The 25813-nt window shown below is 41.0% G+C and overlaps 1 protein-coding gene across 7 annotated transcripts in view; it reads left to right on the top strand.

The window, feature by feature from the left end:
• Positions 1–369: 369 nt before the first annotated feature.
• Positions 370–25813, top strand: part of cspg5a (chondroitin sulfate proteoglycan 5a) — a 61108-nt gene continuing 35664 nt past the window's right edge. For all 7 annotated transcript variants that reach the window (XM_085423722.1, XM_085423720.1, XM_085423716.1 and 4 more), the window contains exons 1-2: positions 370–909; positions 23518–24502. In XM_085423722.1, coding sequence (XP_085279848.1) covers positions 813–909; positions 23518–24502 — 1082 coding nt within the window. In that variant the 5' untranslated portion in view covers positions 370–812. The remainder of the gene's footprint in view (positions 910–23517; positions 24503–25813) is intronic.

Here is a 25813-nt window from a genome sequence, read left to right as displayed (position 1 = left end):
TTTTGACTTAGTGAGGAGGAAAATAATGCCAGAGAAAATTGTAAGGATGGCAGCAATAATGGGCAAAAGTAGAGGTTTAGGGTCTGGAAAGGGGGCGAAATGGAATATGAGGGAAGGAAGAATATTGTAGGAGATGTATACATGGGGGGAGACAAAATGTTTTATGGATAAGCAAGATGGATAAAAGGGCTTTGGCGATAGAAAAAGTCGGGGAAAGTTTTAGGAAACCGGAGGATGAGGGGAGTAGGAGTAGGGAGACTTCAAGGGGAAATGAACGAGGGAGGGAAGGGAGGAGGGATGAGGATGGGGGCGTAGGGAAGAAGAGGAGGGGGGCATCACCGGCCCTTTTTTCTCCTCCCCAGATGATGAGAAGGCTGCCGAGCGCACTGCACACCGCCGTACGTTTGTTCCCTTCTCAGTCACAAAGTGCCCAAAGCACCAATCCGTTCCGAGCTAAACCGAGCCACGGCGTGCGTCTACTCCCCCAAAAGTAACCCCCGCCTCCACCACCACCAACACCCCACCACCGCCGTCTCCGACCGCCGCTTTTTGGCGATGGAGCCGTAACCAGCCTCACTGCGTTGAACAAGCGAGTGAAAGAACGGAGCAGATACGCGGAGACAGCTGAGACCAAGCGGCTATGGAGGAGAAGCGCGGGGAGGCTTGAGTCTAGACCGCACGCAAATCAGCAGCTCCACTTGTCCGGATTACTTTTTGCAACCTCCACCGAACTCTCTTGTTATTAAAATTATAACAAAAAGGATTCTCTCTTCTTTCGTCTGACCATCAAAGCCTATCACTCTACAGCAAGGATGCAGGAGAAGCAAGCGATCTTTTGCACGGGATGCTGGAGACTAACGCTGCTGTCGTGCGTCCTGGCTCTGCACTTGATCCCGTTGTCTGTCCGCGGTAAGAAACTGCCCTTCACTGTCCAGTTTAATCACCTCAAAATGTTTTATTCCTTGAGTTTTCTTTTTTTTTTTTTCCTTTCTTCCTTTCTTTTTTTTTTTGTTAAATTTCTTGCTGCTGCAGCAAGTCAGGGTACCTTAACACACTCCCACAGGGCAGCCAGAAAGGAGGTCAGTGAGGATCTGATTGTAGGTTAGGCAACACTTCACACTCAATAGACTACAGTTGGGTGCCATATTAATAACGTTTTATTGGTCATTTTCTAATCAATGCAATCTGAAATAAATCTGATTTCGGAGGATGCGTCGTCGAAAATGGGCTATATGTTAAATAAATATATACATTTTATTGACAGTAAAACAGCTGGCACCTGGACATCACGCTGTAGGGCTTCCTGTGCAATTTCGTGTGAATCTTTACATTTTAGGAGAGAAAATGTCCTGATTAGGTCACGGAAAGCTCACCATTGAACACAGGTCCCAGTGGGGATGTCATGGAGATGCTACGAGAAACAAAAATGGCATAAAGCAAAATCAGGTCAGGATAAACGCACGAGTCGGCAATTTAAGTCCTCGTGAATATATTATGGAAACACCAGAGGAGGCAACAACTGGGTCAATTTAAACCCATACGGACACGGCGCAAGAGGGGGTGTTAAGACATAAGTTAAAATATTACCGTGAGTCTGTGGAAGGGCTTATATGGGGATGTCATAGAAGTATACGACTATATGTTCTCAGTGTTCAGTATTGCAAGCAATGTAAGTCATTATGCAGCAGGGGAGGGTTTAAAAACCGTTTAACTGGCTCCAGCATTAAAGACATGCCGATGCACCGACACGGCGGCATTTTGGACGTCAGTCACCGACAAATCAACTCAGTAAATCATCACTTTGAGCACTGCGGGCACACATTAAGCAGCAGCAGGAACATTTTTGGGAGAATTTAGAGATTTGTGGCAGTGACAGCGTCCAGTCGATGCAGTAAACCGGTTCCCTGGAGGCGCACTGGCACTACAGCGACACAAAGGCGAGGATTAGGGCCGGGGGGGACCTGATGAATAATTCATGAAGGGATCTGAACGGACATTCTGATACACAGAGAGGAAGGGGAAAAAACATTTAAAAAGACAAGAAAGCTCTCTGCCTCTGCCTGTGTGTGTGTGTGTGTGTGTCTTTGTCTGAGATTCATTGCGCACGGCCGAGCTACATTGCTGTCAGATTAATAATGCAGGAGCGTGCACGAGATGGAATCAGTCTGGCGTTATAATCTAATATAATCTGGCTGATTCCTTTCATAACGCTCGCTGAAATTCATGGAGTGTGATTGTGAGGTTAAAGCCACATATTTTATTGTCCGCCTGTTTAATACTGAGCAAAATCCATAAATGTGTCTGGAAGCTTTCTACACATTCAGCAGCAGCCGAACAAAAATAATGACTTAACCCTCCGACCAAATTATGTCATTTCATTCAGCAGCCTTTGTTCCAGTTTCCCGCACTAATGTCATGGATGCAAGCAGGCCGTTTCTCCTGCTTTGTCACACTAAAGTGTGATGATGAAAACCAGTTTTTAAAGGATTTTAAAAGTTTTTCAAACCTTACCCATGCAATGTAATGCACATTGATGATAGAGCTTTAGATTCATTTAAATGAATATTTTTTTTTAAATGTATTTATCCCAAGCAAAGTTATATGTGAGGATTAATAATGCTGCAAGGCTTTCTAGGACAACTGGACCCCCCCTAAAAGTTAAAAACATTCAACTACATGCATCTCTAAAATTATTTGCTGGAACTATTTCTAATCTGGGCGCAGTAACTCAGTGGTGTCTTTGCTGTATGCACATTTGTCAGAATATTAAGAAGTTCCCTTAAAGGTGTGTATTGATATTGCATCACGACTCCAAACTTAAATCTTTTTGGCAATATTAATCAGTTATTGCAGTGGAATCATTAAAAAATCTCCTCACAGCTACACTATCATCTGTTTTAGAGTGTAGGGGCAGCACTGCTTTGAGCTAAACATGATGAACACATATATTCTTTCCCAAATTCACCATATTAGTTTAGCACCAGGTGCTAATGAGCTAATGATTCAACCTCTTAAGCCCTCAAATGTCAGTAAGAAAATATAATTCGTTCAGCAGCTGTTGTTCATCATCACCTTTGTGGGTCAAGCTAAGAATTTTAGGGTAATAAAATACAGTTTGATCACCTTAAACTCAACTTGAGTACCAATAACTCATTTAGGGTCTTTTGTCCACACTATAGCAGGCATTTGGTGTCAGCTCAACCTTAAGTGGATGGATAACAAAAATAGGTCAGCTGATGTGGTGCAGACAACATAAAACAACCTTGGGCTAACAATCCTTCCCCCTCCTCCTTCTCCATCCACACATACACGCACATCATCATCATCATCATCATCACATCTTCTCGCTTCACCGGTGAATAAGGAGGCGGCAGCTTGCCCCACATCTGTGACTGATGCTCAGACGACCAAGGCCAACTGTGCTGAGACGATGACAGCCGACCAGAAACCCGTCACTCATTTGCTGTCGTCTTTTTCTCCCGTGGCCATTTGCAATCCTCCTCCCTCTTGTGTGTTTAACACTTTTATGTCGCCGTCTCTCCCGTCGTCCCATCCCCTATGAGCATTTCAGGTGGTTGATATGTGATGGATGGCGTAACGGTGTCCAGCGCTTGTTTCTGTAATGAATCTCATGAATCTACGCAGCCTTTCCTCATCTTATGCTCTCCCTTCATCTCCCCCCTCCTCTCTCAGTGTCTCTTCTCTTCTGGCCTGCTGACACATATCTGCATGTTGACAGATTATCTTTGATGTGCACTGGGTTAATCTTCAAGCCAAATCCTCCCTCCATGACTCCACTAACCCAGTCCAGCCTCTTTATTTTAAAAAGCAAGCAACACAAAATTTACTCCGTCTATGCTCTGGTTATTGGTGAACAATGGCTTTGCACTCGCTCATCCTCCACCTTTTGGTCTCCATGGAAACCACACACATCCACTGAACAGTGTGTTCATATCACGGGCATAATGTGCGATCGCGCTTTGAATTCCATTAAGTTCAAAATGTTGGTTGGATTTTTGGCTAATGCTTACATTTCTTGCCAAGTCTGGTGGTTCTCCGCCTACTGACCATACATGCATGTGTGTGTCTGTGTCCACTGAGAGTGGACGTAGTCTTTTATTACCAGCTCTAATTTGTAGATGTTATCATTATTTGTACTGTCTATTCATTATTTCTGGATAATGATTTCATACTCGGCGCAGTGTTTGATTTCCAGTGGAGCCAATTTAGTATTGGCTCCAGAAACAATAGTGTCTAAACTCAGCACATAGAAGCAGTCTTCATCTCTTCATGCCACCTTGCAGCTCATATACAGTTAGCCTTGGTGCTTGTTACATGTTCAGAGTTTGCATATGCACTCCAGGTTTTATAAGAAAGTACAGAAAGTGATGTGATTTTATATATTGCATCATATCTTCTATCTGAGCTGGCATGAGTGTGTCGTGGACATGCAGAGCAGCCAGGATTGATGGCTGGCGTTTCCAAAACGCTGCAGTTGTGTATAAAGAGCAGTTCAGGAAGCAATTAGCCGCGACAAGCGGTCTTGTTAGTAAAGTGACAGAAAATGAAAAGACAGCAGTGATATCCATTTTGTCTTCCTTGAATCAGAACAAGGAATCTGTGATGCAACACTCTGAAGATGTTTTTTTGTTTTTAAATGATTCATTTTCAACTTCTTCTCTCAGCTGATCGCTTTGTGAGGTAACCCCAGCATATCATTTTCCTCTATTCTATATTTTATGCCCAATGCAGCCCTCCTCATTTATCCAGGCTTGGCACTGACTGAAGGAGTACCAGGGCTTGTGACTTCACTGTGACTGTGTTATTTCCTGTAATACACTTAGTAGCTTTATTTTGATGCTTTAGAAAAAGTGACACAAAAAGCTTTAACATATTAAAAACATGGATTGCATATTGCATTGGATGTGATGCATATCATTAACAATACTACTTGCCTTTTAATGCTCTGTATGAGACTCACATCAGTTCATATAAAGGTCACATCCCTCTGCACACACTCACAAACTGGGCTGCACCATAGACCTAGTTATCTGGTATTCCAGTTTTTAATCCAAACATAACTGATGCTTGTTTATCAGACCAGCTCTCTGTCATTTTTGATGTGCTGCTCCCTCTCTCCCCTACAAAAACCACATCTCCCTTTCCGCCAGTCACATTATATTAATTCCTCCATTGCTAACAGTTTTTGTGGGGCCTTCAAAGCCGCCTTAGATATTTGGACTGTACAGGCTCCCCTGCCCTATCCCAGCACTGAGGACCTTACTAATTTATTAAACACCACTTGCTCCTCAGTTATGGAGAATCATACTCCATATAAACCGAAGAATCCCAGGCCTAAACAGTCACCCTGGATCAGTGACGCCACTAGAGCTCTTAGCAGAAGATCAGAAAGAAAATGGAAACAGGACAAGATTTAAGTCTCATTTGAAATCTTAAAAAATAAACTTCATCAGCACTTCTAGGTCTATCATTTCTCTTCAAACAGGCAGTTGTTCAACCCCTGCTGAAGTGAAGAACAACCAGCTAGACCCCATCTTACCCAACAGCTACCAAGCTATGTCTTAACTTTTCTTCCTCTTCGAAGTCTTGGAAAAATAATTTTAAATCAGTTTCTTACATATTTGCAACATAACCAAATCTTTGAAAAGTTTCAGTTGGATTTCGGGGCCAATTATAACACAGAGTCAGCCCTGCTGAAAGTATTACACCGATCTGCTCCTGTCAGCTGATTTAAGGCTAGCTGATATCAAAGCAACATCCCCTGGTATTATGAAGCATACATATCCCAGTGACCGACAGTGATGATATTCCACAGATCTGAATTTCAGTGGCTGACATGAGGGCACAGATGGATATTTGATTAAAGTAGTATTCAGCACAAAGTGAATCTGCCCACAGTTTACGATATAAGTCAAGCAGGATGTTATGAAACTTTTATGTTAACTTTTGAAGTTGTGCACTTTTGCAGTATTTTAAAGGTACTGTTTGATACTTTTAGCATTTTTTCTTTCTTACTTACTGTTTGGTGGTGTGTGGAAATAATGCAAAGTTGCATCCCAAGTATAGGAAGCGTTATATGACTACAGTTATACATGTGATGACTTATGTACAAAGCATTATCATGTCATTGGCTATTATGTGTTTCATCCCAGATAAATCTGTTTGTTAGGAACCTATATGATCCTAATCTTACCTGAAATATCCTCACACCTGGATCTGCCCACAGATCACTGCTAGCATACGCAGGTGGCCACGGGCTTGACCCGACCAGCTGCTGTCCAGGCTTTATTGGCATTGCTGTGTGTGTGCAGACAGACTGTCCTCTACACAAAAGTGTGTGTGTGTGATTTGTCGAAAAGTAGCAATGCCCAGTGAAAAAGGACAAAAAGTCTAAAATGTGTGTTGTATGTTCCAGGCAAAGTGGTACCAGTTTGCTTATAGTTTCAGCGATACATCACGACACAAGCATAATTTGTTAAGTTAATAAAACTAAATGTCAGATTTTGCTTATTGAGGTCACAAGTGAATAATGTCCTTAAAAGCAGACACTGAGCCAAATGGAGCAGCAAGCTATGAAAATAGAACGCAAAGTATGTTGAGTTATTTTATGTGAACTTCCACTGAGTGTTTTCATTATGCATAGTAAAGAAATTATAAATTGATTCAGAAACTGTTGGGTATCTCTGGAAGGGCAGTCAGTCTCATATTTCTAAAGGTTCTTGTGTTTATTTGAGAAAAGTTGTGGCTTTTAAAAAATTGAACAACAGCAATACTGCAAGAAAAACTCTTTAACATGAAGATAAATGCAGAGTGCGATACCAGAACTCCTGCTGAATGTAATCACATTTATTCACTGATGGTAGTTTAAATGGTTTCGCTGGTTGGAGTGTGATTGAACGTGCAAATTTACTGCATCAGTTCCACACATTTGGTGCGATGACTTAATTTGTTCTTGTAGACAAAATCACCAAAGTGACAGCGGAGTTATTTTTGCCATACTTATTAAGACGCCCAGTCTCAGGGCTGTCGCATTTAAATAAACCACCCACCTCTGCACTTGGAACAGCTGCTCCTTAGTGTCGCTCATATTATTGTTTCAAACAAGAGCTCAGAAAGTGAGTCCACAAGTGCAGCAGAATTAACAGAGTCCACCTACACTCGCCGTTCCTTGTTCCACAACCTGTGAATTACAGCCCACATCTGACATTTCTTCTTCCAGGCTGGTGGTGTTCATTGACGTCTGTTTTTTGCAGTGTAATGTTTATTTGTATCAGGACAAGTACAGTATGTAATATAAATTAACGCAATAGTCACCTGCATTCATAGCTAAAACACTGCACTGTTTGAAGTACCCAACATAGGTTGGGTTTACAAAGAGGAACATGGGAAAAATATTCTTACATAGCCTTGAAGCTTTAAAAATTGCCACAGAATAATGAGAAGAATTAAACTGATATGCTGGAGTGAGAACGGTCTGCCTTTGATATGGTGAAACTGGTAATCTTGCAACAGATAAAAACTGCTAAAGCTCACCTGTGTCCCTCTATTTTCATTTTCTTCCCTTTTATGTCATCATCCTTGTGCCCAGGTATTTTTGCTGCAGCTCTGACTCACAGGTGTGATTGTTGTCAGTAACCGTCCTTGGCATTGATCCTCTGCCGTTTTTTTCCTTTCCTTTTCTTTTTTGACTAAAGAGAGTCATGAAAATCCTTGACAAAGTTTCATGAGCAGTTTGACAGTCATTGGGTGCCTCTGTCCTTTCTCCCCCCTCAAAGACAATATGATACAGGATGTGTGCTTTTTTTTTCCTTTGCAGTGCTGAGTTGGCGCACTCAAACTCTGCATACCCTTGAACATTAATTTACATGTTTCTGTCTTTATGCAGGTAGTGTGTGTGTGAGGCAAAAGGGGAAAAATGTATGAAAGATGAATCAGATCTTTTTTCGCTTGTGTGTAGGCTTGCACCTGTCTCTTTGTGTTACCAGTACTACAGAGTAGCAGCTTTCTACTGTCTATCTCTCTTAAAATGTGTTTGTTTTTAATGTGTTATGTAGGTGCTAGACTGCCTGTCTGAGAGCGTGTCCTTGGTGATGCGAGTCACTGAGTTCATGCTCGTGCACCAGCTCTCCTTAGCTGGCTGTGCGCATTCCCGCCTCTACTGCAGGTTGTCATATTAACATTCAGTCTGCCCATCACACACCACTGTGAGCGTATACACAGACGCACACACACCTGTCGTGGCTAACAACCAGGAAGGAAAGGACATAATTATGCAGCTGGGTTTATATAGTTTACATAGTGGTTTTTTTTTTCCTATTGTGTGATGTTTGCTTCACAGTTTACGGTCAAATTTGCATGACAGTAAACTCTAGTATCACACAAGGCAGGCAGGCAATTAGTCTTTATCACCAATCAAGCACATTAAGTGATTGGACATTAAATAAATTGTTTAATCAGAGTTAGTCTTAATAAAACTGATTTCAGGCTTTGGGAAATTGTCATGGTAACATGACAAAAACATTTTAAATCCAGTATTTCTGACACTAATGAGCACAGGGTCTGCAGCATCAGAGTCTTATATTACAATGTCCAGATAGATATAGGTCCTGCTAACAGTAAATGCTGATCTGTGTACATCTGACTGATTCATTCATGCATGCAGCAGCATTGTGGTTCATGCAAAATAAACAGGTTTGCCTTTTGTAATAACTATGAGGGGAGTAGGCTGGGGTGGATGGATGGGTCAAAACATCAGTTTTTTCATGTTTATTCATCGTCTTCTGCAAGCTGGTGAACCCAGACCCAATTTAACTCCTAAAGTTATATATTTAAATATTTCCCAAGCTTTCCAAAACAGACTATCTAGCATTTGCATGGAGTTCTTGCTGTGATTGGCTACGTGTTTGGACCATTGAAAGATGTTTATTGTTATCCCATTAATTAAAAAAAACAAAAGTCATACCATTTATGTCCACTGTGAACGACCATCTTTGAACAGAGGCGGTGGCTTACGACACCTACTGTCTGCCATCTATAACCCAGTTTTGAGATCCCTGCCCAGACACCTTAACGCCCACTCACATCCTGGGCCTGTTGACCTTAGGAATTCACATGATAGGGTAGGGCCAGGTTTCACAATGAGTTGACCCGAAACCTTGGCTGAATGCGAGCTACACCCGTTTTCACACCTTGGCTCATGTGATTAGGTAGAGGATCAGTATGGGGTCCTTGACCCTCTTGGGGGGACACTCCTACAGGGCTCAAGTCTGGAACCCTCCACTGTTTGACCTTAGAACTGAATAAGCTTCTCAGATGAGACGTGAAACGTCTTCAAGCAACTTAAGGAAGTCCAGACGCTTTTCTTTCCAACCTCCTTAGACTACGATGACCTGAGTGACTGAGAACCTTCACAGACGTCATACCTTTGATGACTTTCCATCAAGACACATTTTATTTACACATAAACAAACTTAACCAGATCATTGTCATTTAAACAAAACACTAAAAAAAACACTTCAGTTTTTGAAATATATGTAAGGAGTTTGAAAGGTAGAGACAAAGGACATAAGATAAGAAAATTCCTGTTTGTGTCATTCTAATGGCAGCTACAAGCTGAGTAAGTTGACTTTGAGTTAGTAAATGTCAAAACAGTTTGAATCATTTTTTTGCCTCTTTTGTCAGTACCAATGATTTTGTGTGATCTTTGCTTAATTCACACAATGCTATATGTTGAACACAATGCTATTTGACCTGAAATTTCTACAAGCGTTGAAATAAATTGTCCTTGTAGAGGAGCGTTCTGATCATTCTCTCTCTCCCTTTTAAACTATGAGATACAAAACTTAATACTTGACCCCAATTTATAAGAAACTTGTTGGGTGTGGATGAGTGAGACAGTTGGAGTGAGCTGGTTGTAGTGGGAGTTAAGGTTGATCTGGCTGCAGTCTTTATAATGACATTTTTTGTAGTCTCCATGGGAAGCAGAGGGCAAGTTGCTTCGAGTGTTTGACCATTTTTCAATACTAGTGACAGAAACAAGGTCCACATGCAACATCCAGCTACTCCTTGTACAATGGTAACAAATTACTAGCAGACTGAAATCATCCACTCATTGCTCAAGGCACCTAAATGCAACTGCCTAAAATGATGCAGCAGATATCCTTGTTGTACGAAATTCCCGCTCACCATTCATAAATTAATACCAAAAAATTTGGCATTCAAATTTCAGATGAGGGTGTTGAGTGTGCTGTTGCGCTCTCATAAACCCATATTTGTTGCAGCAGAGGAGGAAAACAAACTGTGTAACTTTAGATGCGTATATGGACTTGTACCAAATCTGTCACTGAAATGAAAAGAGGTGGAGGAAAAGCTCATGTGTGAGCAAATGTGCACAAAACTTTGAGATCAACCTTCACAGACAAATGTTGTATTATTTAGTGTGCATGTGTGTGTGTTTGTCCATGAGTGTGTTAGTGTATGTTTTATGTGTATGTATGTCGTTCTTGTTGGGTTCAGAGCACTACATCAACCCTAGAGAGGCTGAGAGTGTATCCATGGCAACACATCCTTCCTCCATCCCACCACCTGTAGAATCAGAAATGAAAGGATTTATACGACGGAAGGGAAAAAAGGCAGCGTCAGACTGGAAAAGAGAAATCAGTGTGAATCAGAGAAAATTACCGGTAAGAGACGGTGATAGAGAGGAAGAATTGCACAAATGAAAGGGAAAGTGAAGGAGGAAGGGATGACATGATGAGTAATATTTATGATGTAAGATGTGGGGAGGTTAGGAGCATGTAAGGAGATGGCAGGTCAGAGAGAATAGGAAAGGAAATGGATGAGTGAAAAATAAGAGAGAGTGAGGAAAAACAGTTGCAGAGTGCAGAACGCTGCTTTATGTCGATATTAATGAGCAGCACGAGTAAAGATAAAGAGGCCTTGTGTCCCATTCGTTAGAACGAGTGTGGGAATGGGATAAGAGATGAGGAATGTGTCTGTGGCTCTCATGTGGTTCAGGTATTTGAAGCTGGGATCAATGAGAATGAGTTAAAGAGGCTCTCAGTCACTCTGTTTCATCACCATTCACTGGGCTTCACTGGTCTCTTCTGTGGTCACTTCTGTGCCAGCGCCTTCACAGAATCATCTCATTCCTGTGAATAACATCCAGTCACTACTAGAAAAACACCAAAGTCCTGTTTTTTGCCTTTAACAACTTGGGAAAACCATTTTGGGGATAGATTCGGGTTTTATCATGACTACATGATCAAATTGGAGTTAGATTGCTGTGTTTTTAATGAATCTTTATTTAAGGCAAAGATACTATTTGTAGTGGGGGTTTTTTAAAATCCATAATGACTAATCCAATAAACTATGAAAAATGAATGGCAAATATTCCACCTAGATAAGGGTGTATTCAAAGTGAAAGCATTTTTTGTCAAGAAAGCAAAAAATGTGAACTGTCCTAGTAAAACTAGAAACTCATGTCAGTTTTTGTGTTATTTTTCAGTCTATTGGTTTTCAAATGCTTTTGGTATGTCAAACCCCTCACAAAATATTATATGTAGAGGGGAAAAAATTCCCTTTTAACAGCAACATGCCTGTTATGTTACGCTACTTTGCAATCTTTGTTTCTGTAGATGTTTGTGTTGTTCACCTTTGGATTAGATTTTGGCTAAAATATTTACAGATAAATGTGAGAAGTTTCAATCAAAATAACAAAATTGTGTGATTTAGTAGGTTACAGGATTTTTTTTTTTAATGCAATGAGTTCTATTTGCGAAAGTCAAGTAAAGGGCCATAAACAGACAAAAGATGATCCAAGGGACTGCTTGAAGATCCAGTAAAAATTAAATAGATATTCACTTTTTAGTCACTCAACTATTAGTCACTCATAGCTACTTAACAGAGTCCAAGACTGAGAATATGGAGTACTAATACCATTTGAGAAACAGTTCTCTTCCCACTAGCACCATGTAATTATTCACCTTTAGTTCGTTTTAAAGAGATGCTGATTTTTTCAGGATTTCCCTTTTTCAATACAATTTGCATTATTTAGTTCACACAAATACTACTTTGTGCGCTTTTTGCAAGGATCCTCCCCTCGTAGATATTTTTTATCTGCCCACCACATCCAACCCAACTCCACAGCACTTTATGACTGATGAATAAACTTACACTGCCTCCAATTTTCCTTTTCTTTTTTCTTGGCAGAGCAAGTGATTACAGATAATCTGTTACATGCTTTCAAATTTTAAGCTAATACTGTAATGTAGACACACCAAAACAGCATCATGGGCAGTTTAGCACCACAGTGCTTAAATGGACGCTTACAAGCCTTTCTAGTCATCTGTCCACTGTCCAACCTTTCACCTTCAAAGTCCACTCTGGGTCACCAAAGTGACTGGCGGGCCCTAACTGTCACTATCAATCAACTTCTTCTTTACAGTCTGTCAAGGCCAGTCGGAGTCCCCTAGGTCTGTGGGTGGTTTAGTGGCTTCCTCTCTCCAAACTGATCTGGGTTAAACAAAGGGCGAAGCCTGAGGGTCGGCAGCTCGCCAGAACAGGCTAACAGCACTTGGCCTTGAGGCGCCATCACCCCCTAACAATCAGTCTGATGCGCACGCACACACACACTAAAGCCGAACTCTCTCTTCTCATTATGACCATCCACACCCTTCACTGGGGGAGCTGGAAGCCACCCCAATTACCAGTGGGCTGTGCTGGCAGAGAGACAGCACAGACACATACACACTCAAAATCACAACCATAAACAGATTCACAGACATGCGGCGTGAGGCGTCATCTTGCGTAATGCTGTTTAATTGTCTCATTTGAAGTGGGAGGGAAACAAACAAAGGCTCTTTTATTTCGGTGGTTTCTCATTTGAGCCTCAACTGGTGTGTCTCAGACCCTGACAGAGTCCAAAATCCTGTACTGACGCTCTCTGACTGAACCTTGCAGCTTAGGTTAACCAGTTTTGTGGCATTACTCGGGTATAAGGCCGTTCGGTTAAGTTCTTCTTTTTAATGCAAACCCTACTGTATTATAGAGTAAACTATTTTGAGCAGGGGCAAAAGGTTGGACTTTTGAAAACTAATTTCCAAAACAGTCTCTGCTAAAATGCAAAAAAAAAAAAAAAATATCCCCATGTTATCAACTCATGAACTCACGAATCTCACTTTTGATTTAAAAATAAGATGAGACAACTTTCAGCTTAATACCAAAGTTCAAATGTCAACCAAATTTTAGAGGTGTGATTCACTGAGAAAATGATACTGTAAAACAGGCCTTTTGTCCATTTTAGTATCTGCTCTAAACCTTTGACGATCTCTATGATGTACCCTGCTCGGCTGATTTGTGGGTGAATTTATTTCTTCTGTGTACTTTGAGAACTTTCCATTTATTCTTGGTGTGAAAGCTGAGGTTGAACATTTCTTAATCCTAGAAAGTGCAGGGTGCAAAGCCACACCATCAAAAGGTCCAAGCAACAAATGGTGAGTTTTGAATGTGCAATAAAAGAACTGAAGATGTCACTAGTGACATGATTAAAAGCAATAGAACATCTACTGAACTGACTGTGTGATGAAACTGTTAGTGGCTGCTTTGATGTGTTATGGAAATTCTATGTTTAGTTTTTAGTTTTGTTGGAGGTTGTGCTTCTATCATCGGCGAATCATAATGAGATCTGAGTTTTTAATGACACATACACAGACTGGGTTATCGCAGCCCACAGGTAAACAGCTCTGTAACAGCATTTACATAAACGTTGGTCCTTTTGTTCTTAAGTTTCCTCTTATGTTCTGAAGGCATGAACATAAACAATGAAACGCTTATGTATGAGTCTTAGACAAGGCAATAAGTCATAGCCTGATTATACCATTTATTAATTTAGTTGTGGATATCGTGCACATTAAAAATGCTAAAGTACTTCAGGTGACTTATACCACCACTGAATAGCAAATATTTATTCTGTATAAATTGTGAATTTTCTACATTACCTGCAGCTCATTAGAACAACTGTGGGATAAACATGCCGTGTACCGATGTGATGCAGAACTTACTTTCTCGGGCTGTCACAGACGCAGCTCCTTAACCAGCTGTCTGTCAAACGGTTCCTCCTCGTTAATCCAATTAAGCTAATGAGCCATTGAAAGGAAGACAATTGCACTTAACTGGAGCCCAGTCCACAGATGCACAGTGAGGCACATTGACACCACTGTGGTCTCAAACAGCAGACCGCATGAGTTCTGTCTGCAGAAGTTATTGTGCATAAACAAGTTTGAGTGTGCCAACTTGTAGATGAGCCTTCTGTACTCAGCGTCTAGCAGTTGGAATGTGGGCTCAAAGTTATCTTTCATGTGTAGAGGAACAGGTCTTCAAGTAGTTTTAAAGCAACTACAGTTTTAAAGCAACAGCTCTACTCTTCTTTGGAGTGTTTTTTCATTGGTGATACAGTATGAGAAACTTTGTGGCTGTGCCTTACTCATTTTTTAATTACTGTAGGCGGGTTGCACAACATTGCATATGTAAAGATGTAAGAAAAAAATGCTTATTCTGAATAATGCAGAGTCAGTCAGTAAAGTGCATCAGCTGTCAGTAAAGCGAGTGCACATCCACATTGATTTCAAGCTTTAGAGATGCAAACTGCTGGTGAAAAGTTCACTGTGCAGAGTAGAGAACAGGCTTTAAGTTAGAGGTTTGGCTCTTGTAGAGTCGCTTAGTGGATATCGGCATACTGGCTACATGAGATCTGTGTAAAGTTACCCCAAAAGATTGTGAGGAGAGCTGATTACAAATCTACTTTGTGCAAAGAACTGAGAATATAAGAAAAACTGTCATATAACAAAATGTTAACTAACCGAACTCATTTCTTTCTTTGAATCCTACAAATCAGACTTATACTGTGTTTCATTGTGCTTATAACAGTGACGGAAAAAGATCTATTCTATTCTATTCCACTAAAAACTGTCAAATGACAAGCTCCAAAATTTTTGAGACTGGCACGACGCCAGCCTCAGCTTCGGTAATTTTTGTGCTCCACCCATCCTCCATTTTTATTCAGAATGACGCTTTTCTGGCTCATAAACAGCTGCCAAGAATGAAGCAATGTTAAGATCCAGTTTCCGTAATGTCCTGTCATTACTCATATCTCACAACAGAATTATGTCAGTGCTGTTTTACATCCCGTATGGTAACAAAGTGACAAGTCATTAGAGATGTTTGTCCTAAAGGCTCGGTCATGCCTGTCACGACTCCTTGCAATTACTGTCGGTGAAAGCCTACGACAAATCACCCTGCTAATTCAACATGTTTGTGGAGACCTGTGTACCTATGATACTGCAAAGCACTGATAGTACAGTTGACTACAGCTGAATATTAAATGTGGAACTAGAAACTAAAGTGTACATATTCTTCCAAAACACGTCACAGACTCTGGATCTGATCTGATCATAGTAGTTCAACCTCTTGGAGACTTAATGCAATTTTGTGTAAGTTGAATGGTACCAATTGCAAATGCTGTCAAGCATGCACACACCAGTGGTCTTTAAGCACTGCCTGTTGAACCAGAAGCATACTGTAATATTATCCAGCAGAAACAGTGTTAGATTTAAGGTGACTGACAGCTGACAGTACAGAGTGGATAGGAGATCTTTGCAGTGTACTTTTTTCACTTTGGCTACTGACAGACATAGTGAGAGTAAAACTCCAAGAGTATTTCATAGACCATGAAAGTATCCTCCTCTCTCTCTCTCTTTGTCACTCTTACTTTGGCTTTTTCACCATCTCACTCCATCCCTCACACTGTCACCCCCTCCCTTAGTTTTTCTTTGAGCTCCCCCCCCCCCCCCCCCTCCCTCTGTCACTGTGTTACTTCTCTTCCCTTGTCATCATCTCTCACCATCACCCTGCTGTCATTATCTACGGTTGTGCTGTAGCCATTACTGTCTGCTTCTCAGCCTGTACGGTTTGTATTCATCAGGTTTGTTGCAGCAGCTAAAGGAGGAGTATGTTATGTCGAATACTGTCTGTCTGTCTCAGATATTGTGCACAAGCTGTCATGCGGTGAGTCTATTCCCATCAGGTGTGTGTAGACAAAGAGCACGAGATATGGGAAGCAAACGAAAGGCAGTGTGTTTATGCACGCATCTTAAATCCTAATTTTCTAGTGAGCATCAAATATTAGGCATGTAAAATGTTTTTGTGTAGTTACTGTGAAGCCCATTTCTTTAATGTGTGTGAGGGAGCAATAGAGAGATTGTGGTTTTGGCATATTATCCCCTGGCTGCTCAGTTGATGTGTTAAACAGCAGTACATTGAGGGACTGCTGGAGGGATTAGCCCCAGAATGACCGCAGCTTCAAAGATGCAGCTCAATGTTGCAGCGCCAGAAAAGAATCTTTGAATAAACTGAAGGCTTCCACCTGTCAAATACCTTGCAGCTGATGTGACAGCCTACTGCCTAATGATGACAGGACCGCTTGGAAGGAGCCTTACGCACGTGCGCTTATTTGGATTAGTTTGTTTTAGTGCAGTGTATTGCGTCTTTGAACATACTGTGTGATCTTGTTTACTATACAGTGAATATAATTGTGAGTCTGAGGGAGTATCTGCAGGTTTTCACGATCCCAGAAGCATGATAAGACCGCACACTGAACTTACATACAACAGGCCCCAATCTCATGATATTGCAGCTTTAAACTTGAAGTGACATAGTCAGGTGAATTATGGTCCTATACTTATGTGTGCTGATGTGATATTTTTAATTATAAATCATAAATTTGCCAGTCTATCTCTACAGTTTTCATATTTTATTAATTTTTTTATTTATTTATCATATTCAAGGCTCATTATTTGTAATTTTGTGGTAATTTTTCAATAATTAAACATGTCATTTGGGCAGTTACAATTTTCAGATATTTTAATCTTTTTCTCTACCAAAATATTCAGTAGCCAGATGTTTCTTTTTTTTCTGCACTTGTGAAGTGACGCCACTATTAGATTGCAGCTTCTGACTATCTAAGGGCGTGTGTTTGTTTTGGTCAGACATCGCGTCATAGTCATAAAATTTTGGTGGCAATGAGATTTAACGAACTTCTCGCTGTGTAAGTGGAGATAACACCGAGTGTTCAGGAAAACGTTTAGAGATTAAAATGCCCACAGCCTCACCATCTGAGATTAACAGCAGTCAGCAAAGATCCTCGCAGATATCCTCACATATGCTTTTTGGAGGAGGCTGTTAGCCAAAGCTCCTTACAGGACCAACAGTGCATTTATTCACTGTGTGGGGATCATTGGTGACTCAACTTTGGTGACTTGAATTAGTGCATGCCCAAAACAGGTTACATAAATGTGATGTCAGTCCTTTTTATGAGTGCAGATAATAAATGGTGAATATTGCAGTCAGACTCAATATTAATATTAAACTCCAGGCTGATACGATCTTTTCTTATAAAGCAGATATGATCTCTCTTCAGATAAATATGTCATGCAGAAGACCTTTTTAATATCTTGTGCTTATTAAAAACTCATTGTGCATAATGTTTTCTTTTCTATTGGAGCTGACTAGGCCTTGGTCTCTGATACAGTAGTCAGTTAATTAGGAAATCTTATCGTCTTAACATGGAAAAATATTTTTGACTGGAACCATTACTATTGCATTTGAGCAGAAAGTTGGATCTAGGAAAATGTAATAAACTAGAGTACTAAATCAAACCATCGCCGTAACAAATTTAGTCTGAGTCACAGCCTGATATGACTTGTGTCTCTGCCAAAAGAGACTGAAGAGCCATTTTATTTATTTATCATTATTCATTTATCTTTTTTTCCTCCGAATAAAACTACTACCTGCCTAAAAGAAACAGTTTTCCAATGTAAATTTCTATTAAAACACTTCATTATCAATTAGTGGCTTATAGCAAAACTAGCAGGAGATATAGTAGCAGAGACGTTAGTGAAAAAAATTCCACTATTTACCAACTGACGGCTGAACGTGTCAGTCGGTAAGAGTCATGTCGAGAACATTACTTCTATGTTTGAGATCAGTTGGGAGGTTCTCTGTGATTGGTTTACTGGAAAGAACTGGCACATACTCATTCTGAAAATGAAGTGCAATGTTTCATTATGATTTACGGTATAAATGGCATGTTGCACTACAAATTTAGGTTACAGTTTTCTTACAGCTGTCGAGACATTGTCTTGTCTGAGTCTCCCCAAGATCATCACCTCCCCCCTGCAGGGCACCCCCAAATCCCTTCCATTCTCTAGTCCTGTAATCCCTAATCCCAGCTCCTCACCATTCAGAGACATTAGTGAATTATTCTTTTAATCCAAAGAGGGAGCGGCAGCAAAGCAGCTTTCTGCATGACTCAACAAGCCACCCTCGGATGAAGTAATCGACCAAAGGATAAGGATACAGCCAATCATGCCTCGTTTTGATTTGTTTTACTAGCCAGCCTCCTTGAGCCCACTCTGTTCGTTCTGTAATGACAAATAAGCTCCGCGTGTGAAGTCACTGTGTGGATCACTGGTTTGTGAAACTTAAATTCTCTGGAAAGCGCAAACAGGACCAGCTGAATCATTATTGAATATGTATGTAGTTAATTAACAACAGATGTTGCATTTCCTTCAGTTTTTCTTGTTACGTTGCCAATATTTGTGTTCCCATGATCTGAATTTAAGCCTCTTCCTGGTGATAGGCAGAGTACATTGGTGTTAGATACCCATAAATAAGCATTCACTTTGTGCTGCTTTGCTTACAGGGCCAGGTCACATACAAAAAGATGGTGATGTTTTCGGTGATCTGTTCCCAACCCCTGTTTCAGTCCCTTGATGGTTTAATATTTCATAGTAATAGTTCTGATGTCACGGCTTATTTGGGATCAGCATTTTTCTTCTATTTCTGGATGCACACAATTTTTTATTAGCTAAGGCTGTTTCACAAGCCAGGTCATAAAGGGGAGCTTTATTTAAGGCAAAGTTACTGCATGAGGTGAAAAAGATAGTTTCCACCTTTTGGATGTTGATTTGGCTTTTTTATCAGCACAGTTCATCTCATCAAGGTTATTTAACTACCTTAAAAGCTTTCTGATTGTCAGATGTAAAAATCTCTAAGGTAGAGATAGCACGATACCACTTTTTTATGTCCGATACCGATACCGATATCATAAATTTGGATATCTGCCGATACCGATATGAATCCGATATAGTGTTTTTTAATCAATAAAACTGTTTTTTTAATATCTTGCTGCATTTTGTATAAGTTCATACTCAAGTTTAAATAAACAACAACACTAAAGCTATTCTGTTATACCTGTATGTAAAAAATACACTGCACCCAAAATATTTCATAGTTCAGCTAAAATGATCAATCTAATAAACTTAAACCTACTCCATCCTTCCTATTCTGGTATTTTAAAGAGTATTTAACAGAAATATTAAGCAACCTAACTAATAGGGTTTCAAACTCCCAGCAAAAAAAAAAATAATAGGGAACCACCCCCCACCCTCCACCTCATGATGCTTAATCAACGTAATCAACTTTAATTTGATGCAGTGTGGGGAAAAAAATACAGAGAAATAAATTATTTTTCAAGAATAATTAAATAGATTCAACATCTTTCTTCAACAGAATTGCAGACTGCACAGATGGTATCTTCCCAAAGGAAAAAGTACTATAGCTTACTAGGGTTTATTAGACTTAACAGTTACTATATACAGTAATGGACTTCTATATATTTTACATCAGATTAAAACTTTGGGTGTAAGATTCAGACAATTATTTATTAAAAGCTAGACATTTTAAATGAGAATAAGAAAGAAAAGTATGTCTTTGTGCCCCCCTTTTCCCTGTTCATACCCTATCGGCCCCCCTGGCTAAACTTTGCTAGATCCGCCCCTGCACAGTTACCAGTTGTCAGCTGCATAGAAAAGGATCCTGGTGTAGAAAGTAATATTAAATACATTCTAACAATAGCTTATCAAGGTTAAACGTGCTGCTGCTGTTCAGCCGCTGGTTTCCTCTTTCTGGTGCAAAGTGGGCCAAAAACAAAGAAGAGAGATGGACTTGCGACAGAAAAGCCGATCAGCTGATCATTGATCAGTTTCATGATTGAAGTAGCAACAGGAGAGGGAAGGAGAGAGAAGAGGCGCTCCATAAATCGGTTGTTAAGCTTAACGCTGGAATGCTTTACAAACATTCAGAGATGAACTTACACACTTGCTTTACTTCTCTCTGGGATAACTTCCTCGGAGATGAAATGCCGGTTTGGTAGGGAGGCTACAAATACACACAGCCGCTCTATCACGTGAGCACACTGCTCTGACGTGCTATGGTTATGAGCCGAGTTACGCCATGTTGCAAGTTTTGTGAGGTGCTTTTTTGATATTTAATGGATCGGATTACATTTTTTATTTCTCTCCAATATCCGATCCAGTAATTTACGTCAGTATCGGACCGATAGCGATATGTAATATCGGATTGGTCCATCTCTACTCTAAGCAGGTATGCTGCATATAACGTATAACATGGTGGTCATTAAACCCATTGTTGCATTGGAATTTAGAGGAACTACACTGGTAATAGGAGTTTGTTTTAACCTGTCTTAGAGCACAGCTTTCTCTGATGTTGGTACACAGTGGTCCAGATGATAACAAAAGAAATTTGAAAACTGCAGTTTTGGCTTTAAATTAATAATCTGTGGTAACTGCAGCCGGATTAACCTGTTGGGGGTCCATGAGCACAAATTTCCTGTTGGGCCTCTTTTGTTATAATTTAATTAAGGACAACTTAGTGTAGGAATACATGTAGAGCACAGAGCCTTATAATGAGCTAATAAAAATGGGGTTATTTGCTGAAGTTGTGACAAAGTGGTTCAAATATTTGTGAATTAAATCATCCAAAAATCAAAACATGCTCAGAGGGTTTGGGGCTTTCGGGATCCTCGGGGAATTGAGGTTATCATCACCTTTTAGTCAGCAGTACAAACATATCCAAAAAAGGAATATTAACATAGTTTGATCATTGTTTTTTTTTTAAAGTGTATTTTATGGAATTTCTCAGTCACTGTTAATAATGCAGTCACTCAGCGTCAGAATCATACAGTTTAGATTAGATTAGATTAGATTAGATTAGATTAGATTAGATTAGATTAGATAGAACTTTATTAATCCCTCGGGTGGGTTCCTCTGGGAAATTCGATTTCCAAAAAAGCACAGCACCGACAGAAGTTACAGAGTTATACACACACACATATATATAAATACAGAGACAATATAAATAAAATATACGAAGGGGATAAATAGAATAAATAGGAATAAAAATAAAAATACAAGTGAATTGCACATTTCAAGTATTGAGTCTATTGCACCGTTGACTATTTACAAAAGTATTGCACAAAAGGTATTGCACAGTGAGGTGAAGAGGCACTACAGCTTAGTTGTTCCCCCCTCCTTTGTCCTCCTGTTTCCCCTCCCTCTCCCCTCCAGAGAGGAGTTAAACAGTCTGATGGCGTGTGGGACAAAGGAGTTTTTAAGTCTGTTAGTTCTTGTCTTTGGGAGAAGCAACCTGTCACTGAACAGACTCTTCTGGTTGTTAATGGCCGTGTGCAGAGGATGCCTGGCATTGTCCATAATGTCCATCAGTTTCTTTAATGTCCTTTTCTCTGCCACTGTCACCAGAGTGTCCAGCTTCATGCCGACCACAGAGCTAGCCTTCCTGATCAGTTTCTCCAGCCTGGATGAGTCCTTCTTTGCTGTGCTGCTCCCCCAGCACACCACAGCATAGAAAAGTACTCCAGCAACCACCGACTGGTAAAACATCCTCAGGAGCTTCCTGCAGATGTTAAAAGACCTCAGCCTCCTGAGGAAGTACAGTCGGCTTTGGGCTTTTTTATACAGGTGCTCTGTGTTGCATGACCAGTCCAGTTTATTGTCCACCCACAGCCCGAGGTACTTGTACTTGTTGACCACCTCCACCTCCTCCCCCTCTATCTGAACCGGCAGTGGACCTGCTCTAGACCTCCCGAAGTCCACAACCAGTTCCTTAGTCTTTGAGGTGTTGAGTTGCAGGTGGTTTGTGTGACTCCATGCGACAAAGTTCCTCACCAGACTTCTGTACTCCTCTTCCTGATCATCCCAGATACACCCCATGATGGCTGTGTCGTCTGCAAACTTCTGAATGTGGCATAATTCAGAGTTGTAGCAGAAGTCAGAGGTGTACAGGGTGAAGAGAAGAGGGGACAGCACAGTTCCCTGTGGTGCTCCTGTGCTGCTGACCACTGTGTCAGACGTGATGTCCTTCAGCCTGACGTACTGTGGTCTGTCGGTGAGGTAGTCGGAGATCCAAGCCACCAGGCAGGGGTCCACCTCCATCCTGTTCAGTTTTTCTTGAAGCATACAGGGCCGGATGGTATTAAAGGCACTGGAAAAGTCAAGAAACAGGATCCTGACCGTGCCTTTTCCCCCATCCAGGTGTGAGTGGGCTCTGTGTAGGTCCTACAAGTCAAAGCAGCTAGGTTAATTGGAGGGTTAAAAGGTTTTTAATGATGCAAATTTGTCTCTTTTCGGGAGCTAAATTGTTTTCACCTCATTAAACTCTATGTTTTCATTCAAGCGGTACTGAAGCATGACTCTGCTCACAGTTTCAAAAAGAAATTCATGCATAATGGTAAACCCCAGTGTTTACAATTATATCACCTTCATGGCTTGAATATTCATAATGCAGAGTGATATTTATGTAAGGCGGCGTTTCCCATGGGCCACTTTTCAAATGCTAACAGAGTCGATTGACAGCTTTGGCTGCAGTTCACACAAAGGCCGCTGTAGATGTAGTAATGAGTGAATAAGAGTTAAAGGGGGCTAAATGGCTAAATTGCTTACACCTGCTTTTGACAGAAGAACTGTATTTTATTTTCGTTTTTGCAGTGTTGATCATATGATTAAACTGAAATGAAATAATACAGATGTCCATTTGTTTTTTCTTGCAGTGAAGCGGATTTTGCTGAGAGAAAAGGTTGCACTCTGCTAATGTGGAATTATGACTTATTAACTTGAAGGCACCTTTTTTTCAAATGATGACTTCAAGAGATGCTATTGGTAGTTAAATCACACCAGAAACTTAGGCTGTGCAAGAGAAGCAGCTAAGGTGGTCAAAAATGATGTCTTTCAGATGGCTTCTGATCAAGTATTGTGTGAAATTAAAATGCAAAATATCAAAAAGTAGCTTGTAGTGCTGTTACCAAATGTTACTTAGTAAAAACTTTTTACTACATTTTAAACCCACATAAAAAATTAACAAACTCAACCACATTCCTTGTCTCTGAACTGAAAACTAAAAATATTAGAATTTTCTTTTTTTAGATCATCTATTTTACACTTTTGGGCCTCTTCACTCTGGATGATTTTGCAAGTGGCGTCTTCCAGAGAGTTCAGAAAGTGGGAATTCTTTGCTATTCCAAAATTCCCTTCTGTTTACTTTACACCTCTTTCTGTGTCTTTGCAGGAAACGCTGTTGGGATCAATGTCACTGAGCCGGATAGTGCGTCCAATGTCACCTCCCTGCTTAATGAAGAGGAAGGGCCAATCAAAGTCAACAAAATGTTTGCTGTGGTAACTGGAATAAATAGCCCAGCCACCCCTGAGCCAGTCAGCACCGTGACCCCAAGGGCTGGCCGTATCCCCCGTGGCGGCGAGGAGGAGGAGCAGAGTAGTGGCATGTTTGGTGAAACGGTGGTTTCCACAGTAGAAGATGCCAGTGTGGCTACTCCACCACAGCTCAGCCCCGACTCAGCTGAGACGGAGCATCTGTTGCCTAGCAACCCACGCAAACAGGGAGTTGACGAGGGCAAGGAGGAGGATGATGATGAAGAGGAGCGTCAGCCACACACTGACCCACCTTGGATCCATGCCAAGGACACAGCTGTGTTCGACCTGGACCACCTTTTCACCACAACCGCTGCCCCACCCCCAGCCGCCACTAACCCCTCTAACCCTGATGTCCTCCACGTAGACTTCTTTGACCCCTCTTCTCGTGGGCGCAACCTAGACCTCGCCCCCGCCTCACCTTCATCACTGGCCCATGAGCTGCAAGGTGGCGACACAACCTCCTGGGCAATGCCAGATACTTACGACTATCTTACACCCTATGACGACGGTGTATCCCCCACTGCTGATGAGTACACCTACAGCACCACAACTGATGCTTATGACACCGATGAAGATCTCCGACTTGCTGCTGGGTCTCCTGCTCGTTCCAAGCCACAGCTTCCCGGGTCTGGCTCAATCTTCCCTGGGGGGTCATTTCCTGGTGCAAGAGCTCCAGTACCAAAAGACCCTGTGGTAGCCCCTCCAGCGGCCTTACCAAATGGATGCCGTGTGGGCTACCAGATGATAAACGGAAGTTGCCGCTCGCAGTGTGACATGCTGCCCAACTATTGCTTCAATGGAGGACAGTGTTACCAGCTGGATGGCGTGGAGGTTTTCTGCAGGTATGACACATGACGATCACTCAGTCACACCAGCCTATACAAACACTATATGAAACAAGACCAAACCACTCAGCAGGTTCTGTTAGTGTGCTTTAACCTGCCTCAAAAATATCACCCACTTAATACAAATGTAGCTGTGTGAGGCTTAAACGGGTTAACTTATTTGCGACTGTGTTAAAAAATAAACAAATAAATGTGTTATCTGATAGGCTGAATGGAGCTTCAGCAAACTTCTGATTTAGTTTTCTGCTTTTTGGTTAGAAACATGTGGAAAAGCTCAGAAACAAAATAAAAAACAATGCATTTTAAGAGCATTTTATGAGGGAATGGCCCCCCATTTGCCAGAGCTGGACTTTGCACAGACTCTAATAAACAGGATTTTATGAACACACATGCATAAAGTTGAAGGCAAAGTTTTGTAAACACATACAAAGACTCTCTCAGATGTATATAACAAACTGTAAATTAGATGCTATCTTAAATTTAGGATCTCATATTTAGGACCAGTTCTGTGTCATTACATTACGACTAGCTTCTCGGGCATCAGCTACACGCTGCATTAATAACTTTCCTCGGGACTCAGTCCAATGGGGTTGCTGTGGAGGCGAATCTAGGTGGAGGTCAAAAGTCAAACGGATTAAGTGCATCATTTATGAAAATTTAATGTAAGCCACTGAGCATTTTCAGGTCAATGTGAGCACTGAACGTCAACTATCAGAGAGCATCTGTGGATCAAAACATTGCCTTGTAGTCCTGTCCACATTCAGATGAGGGCAAAATCATTTCACATTTAAAATGACTGAGTTCTGAATAGTAAGATTCATTCCAGCCCCGGCTTTGTGCGCCAAACTAAGGGTTTGCTTTTCAGAAAACAAAACTGACTTTTGAAAAACACAGACAGCTGTTCACAGCCCTCACTCCAGCTCTGAAAAGCTTTCTAGGATCCTCAAAGAGTCTCAATTAACATGTTGATTAGAACAAAAACATAAGGTAAGGCTTTGGTGTTTGTGCTGTTACACACAGCTCTGGAGACTGGAGAAATTGGAGTGACGATGATATAGATCACACAGCTGTCAACTAGGAGACCACATCATGTCCCTTGTGGGAGTTTTGGTTTGGTTTAGTTTTGTTTTCACTTTAGCTTTTATAGTTTGGTCAGAATCAGGCGCTAAAACTATTTGGTTATGATTAAGAAAATAAATTGTGGTTTGTTTTAGAGAAGGCAAGTTCACAAAAATGCGTTAAAACTTGACACTGGACTGAGATCAGCTGATATGCAACACTGCAGCTGTGGTATGCTTGGGTTTATAC

This window comes from Rhamphochromis longiceps, linkage group LG11 (genome assembly GCF_057381845.1).
Source record: "Rhamphochromis longiceps isolate RC_006_pf linkage group LG11, R_longiceps_female_GT1.1, whole genome shotgun sequence".
In the NCBI taxonomy this organism is placed as follows: Eukaryota; Metazoa; Chordata; class Actinopteri; order Cichliformes; family Cichlidae; genus Rhamphochromis; species Rhamphochromis longiceps.
This window is presented reverse-complemented; position numbering and strand designations above follow the sequence as displayed.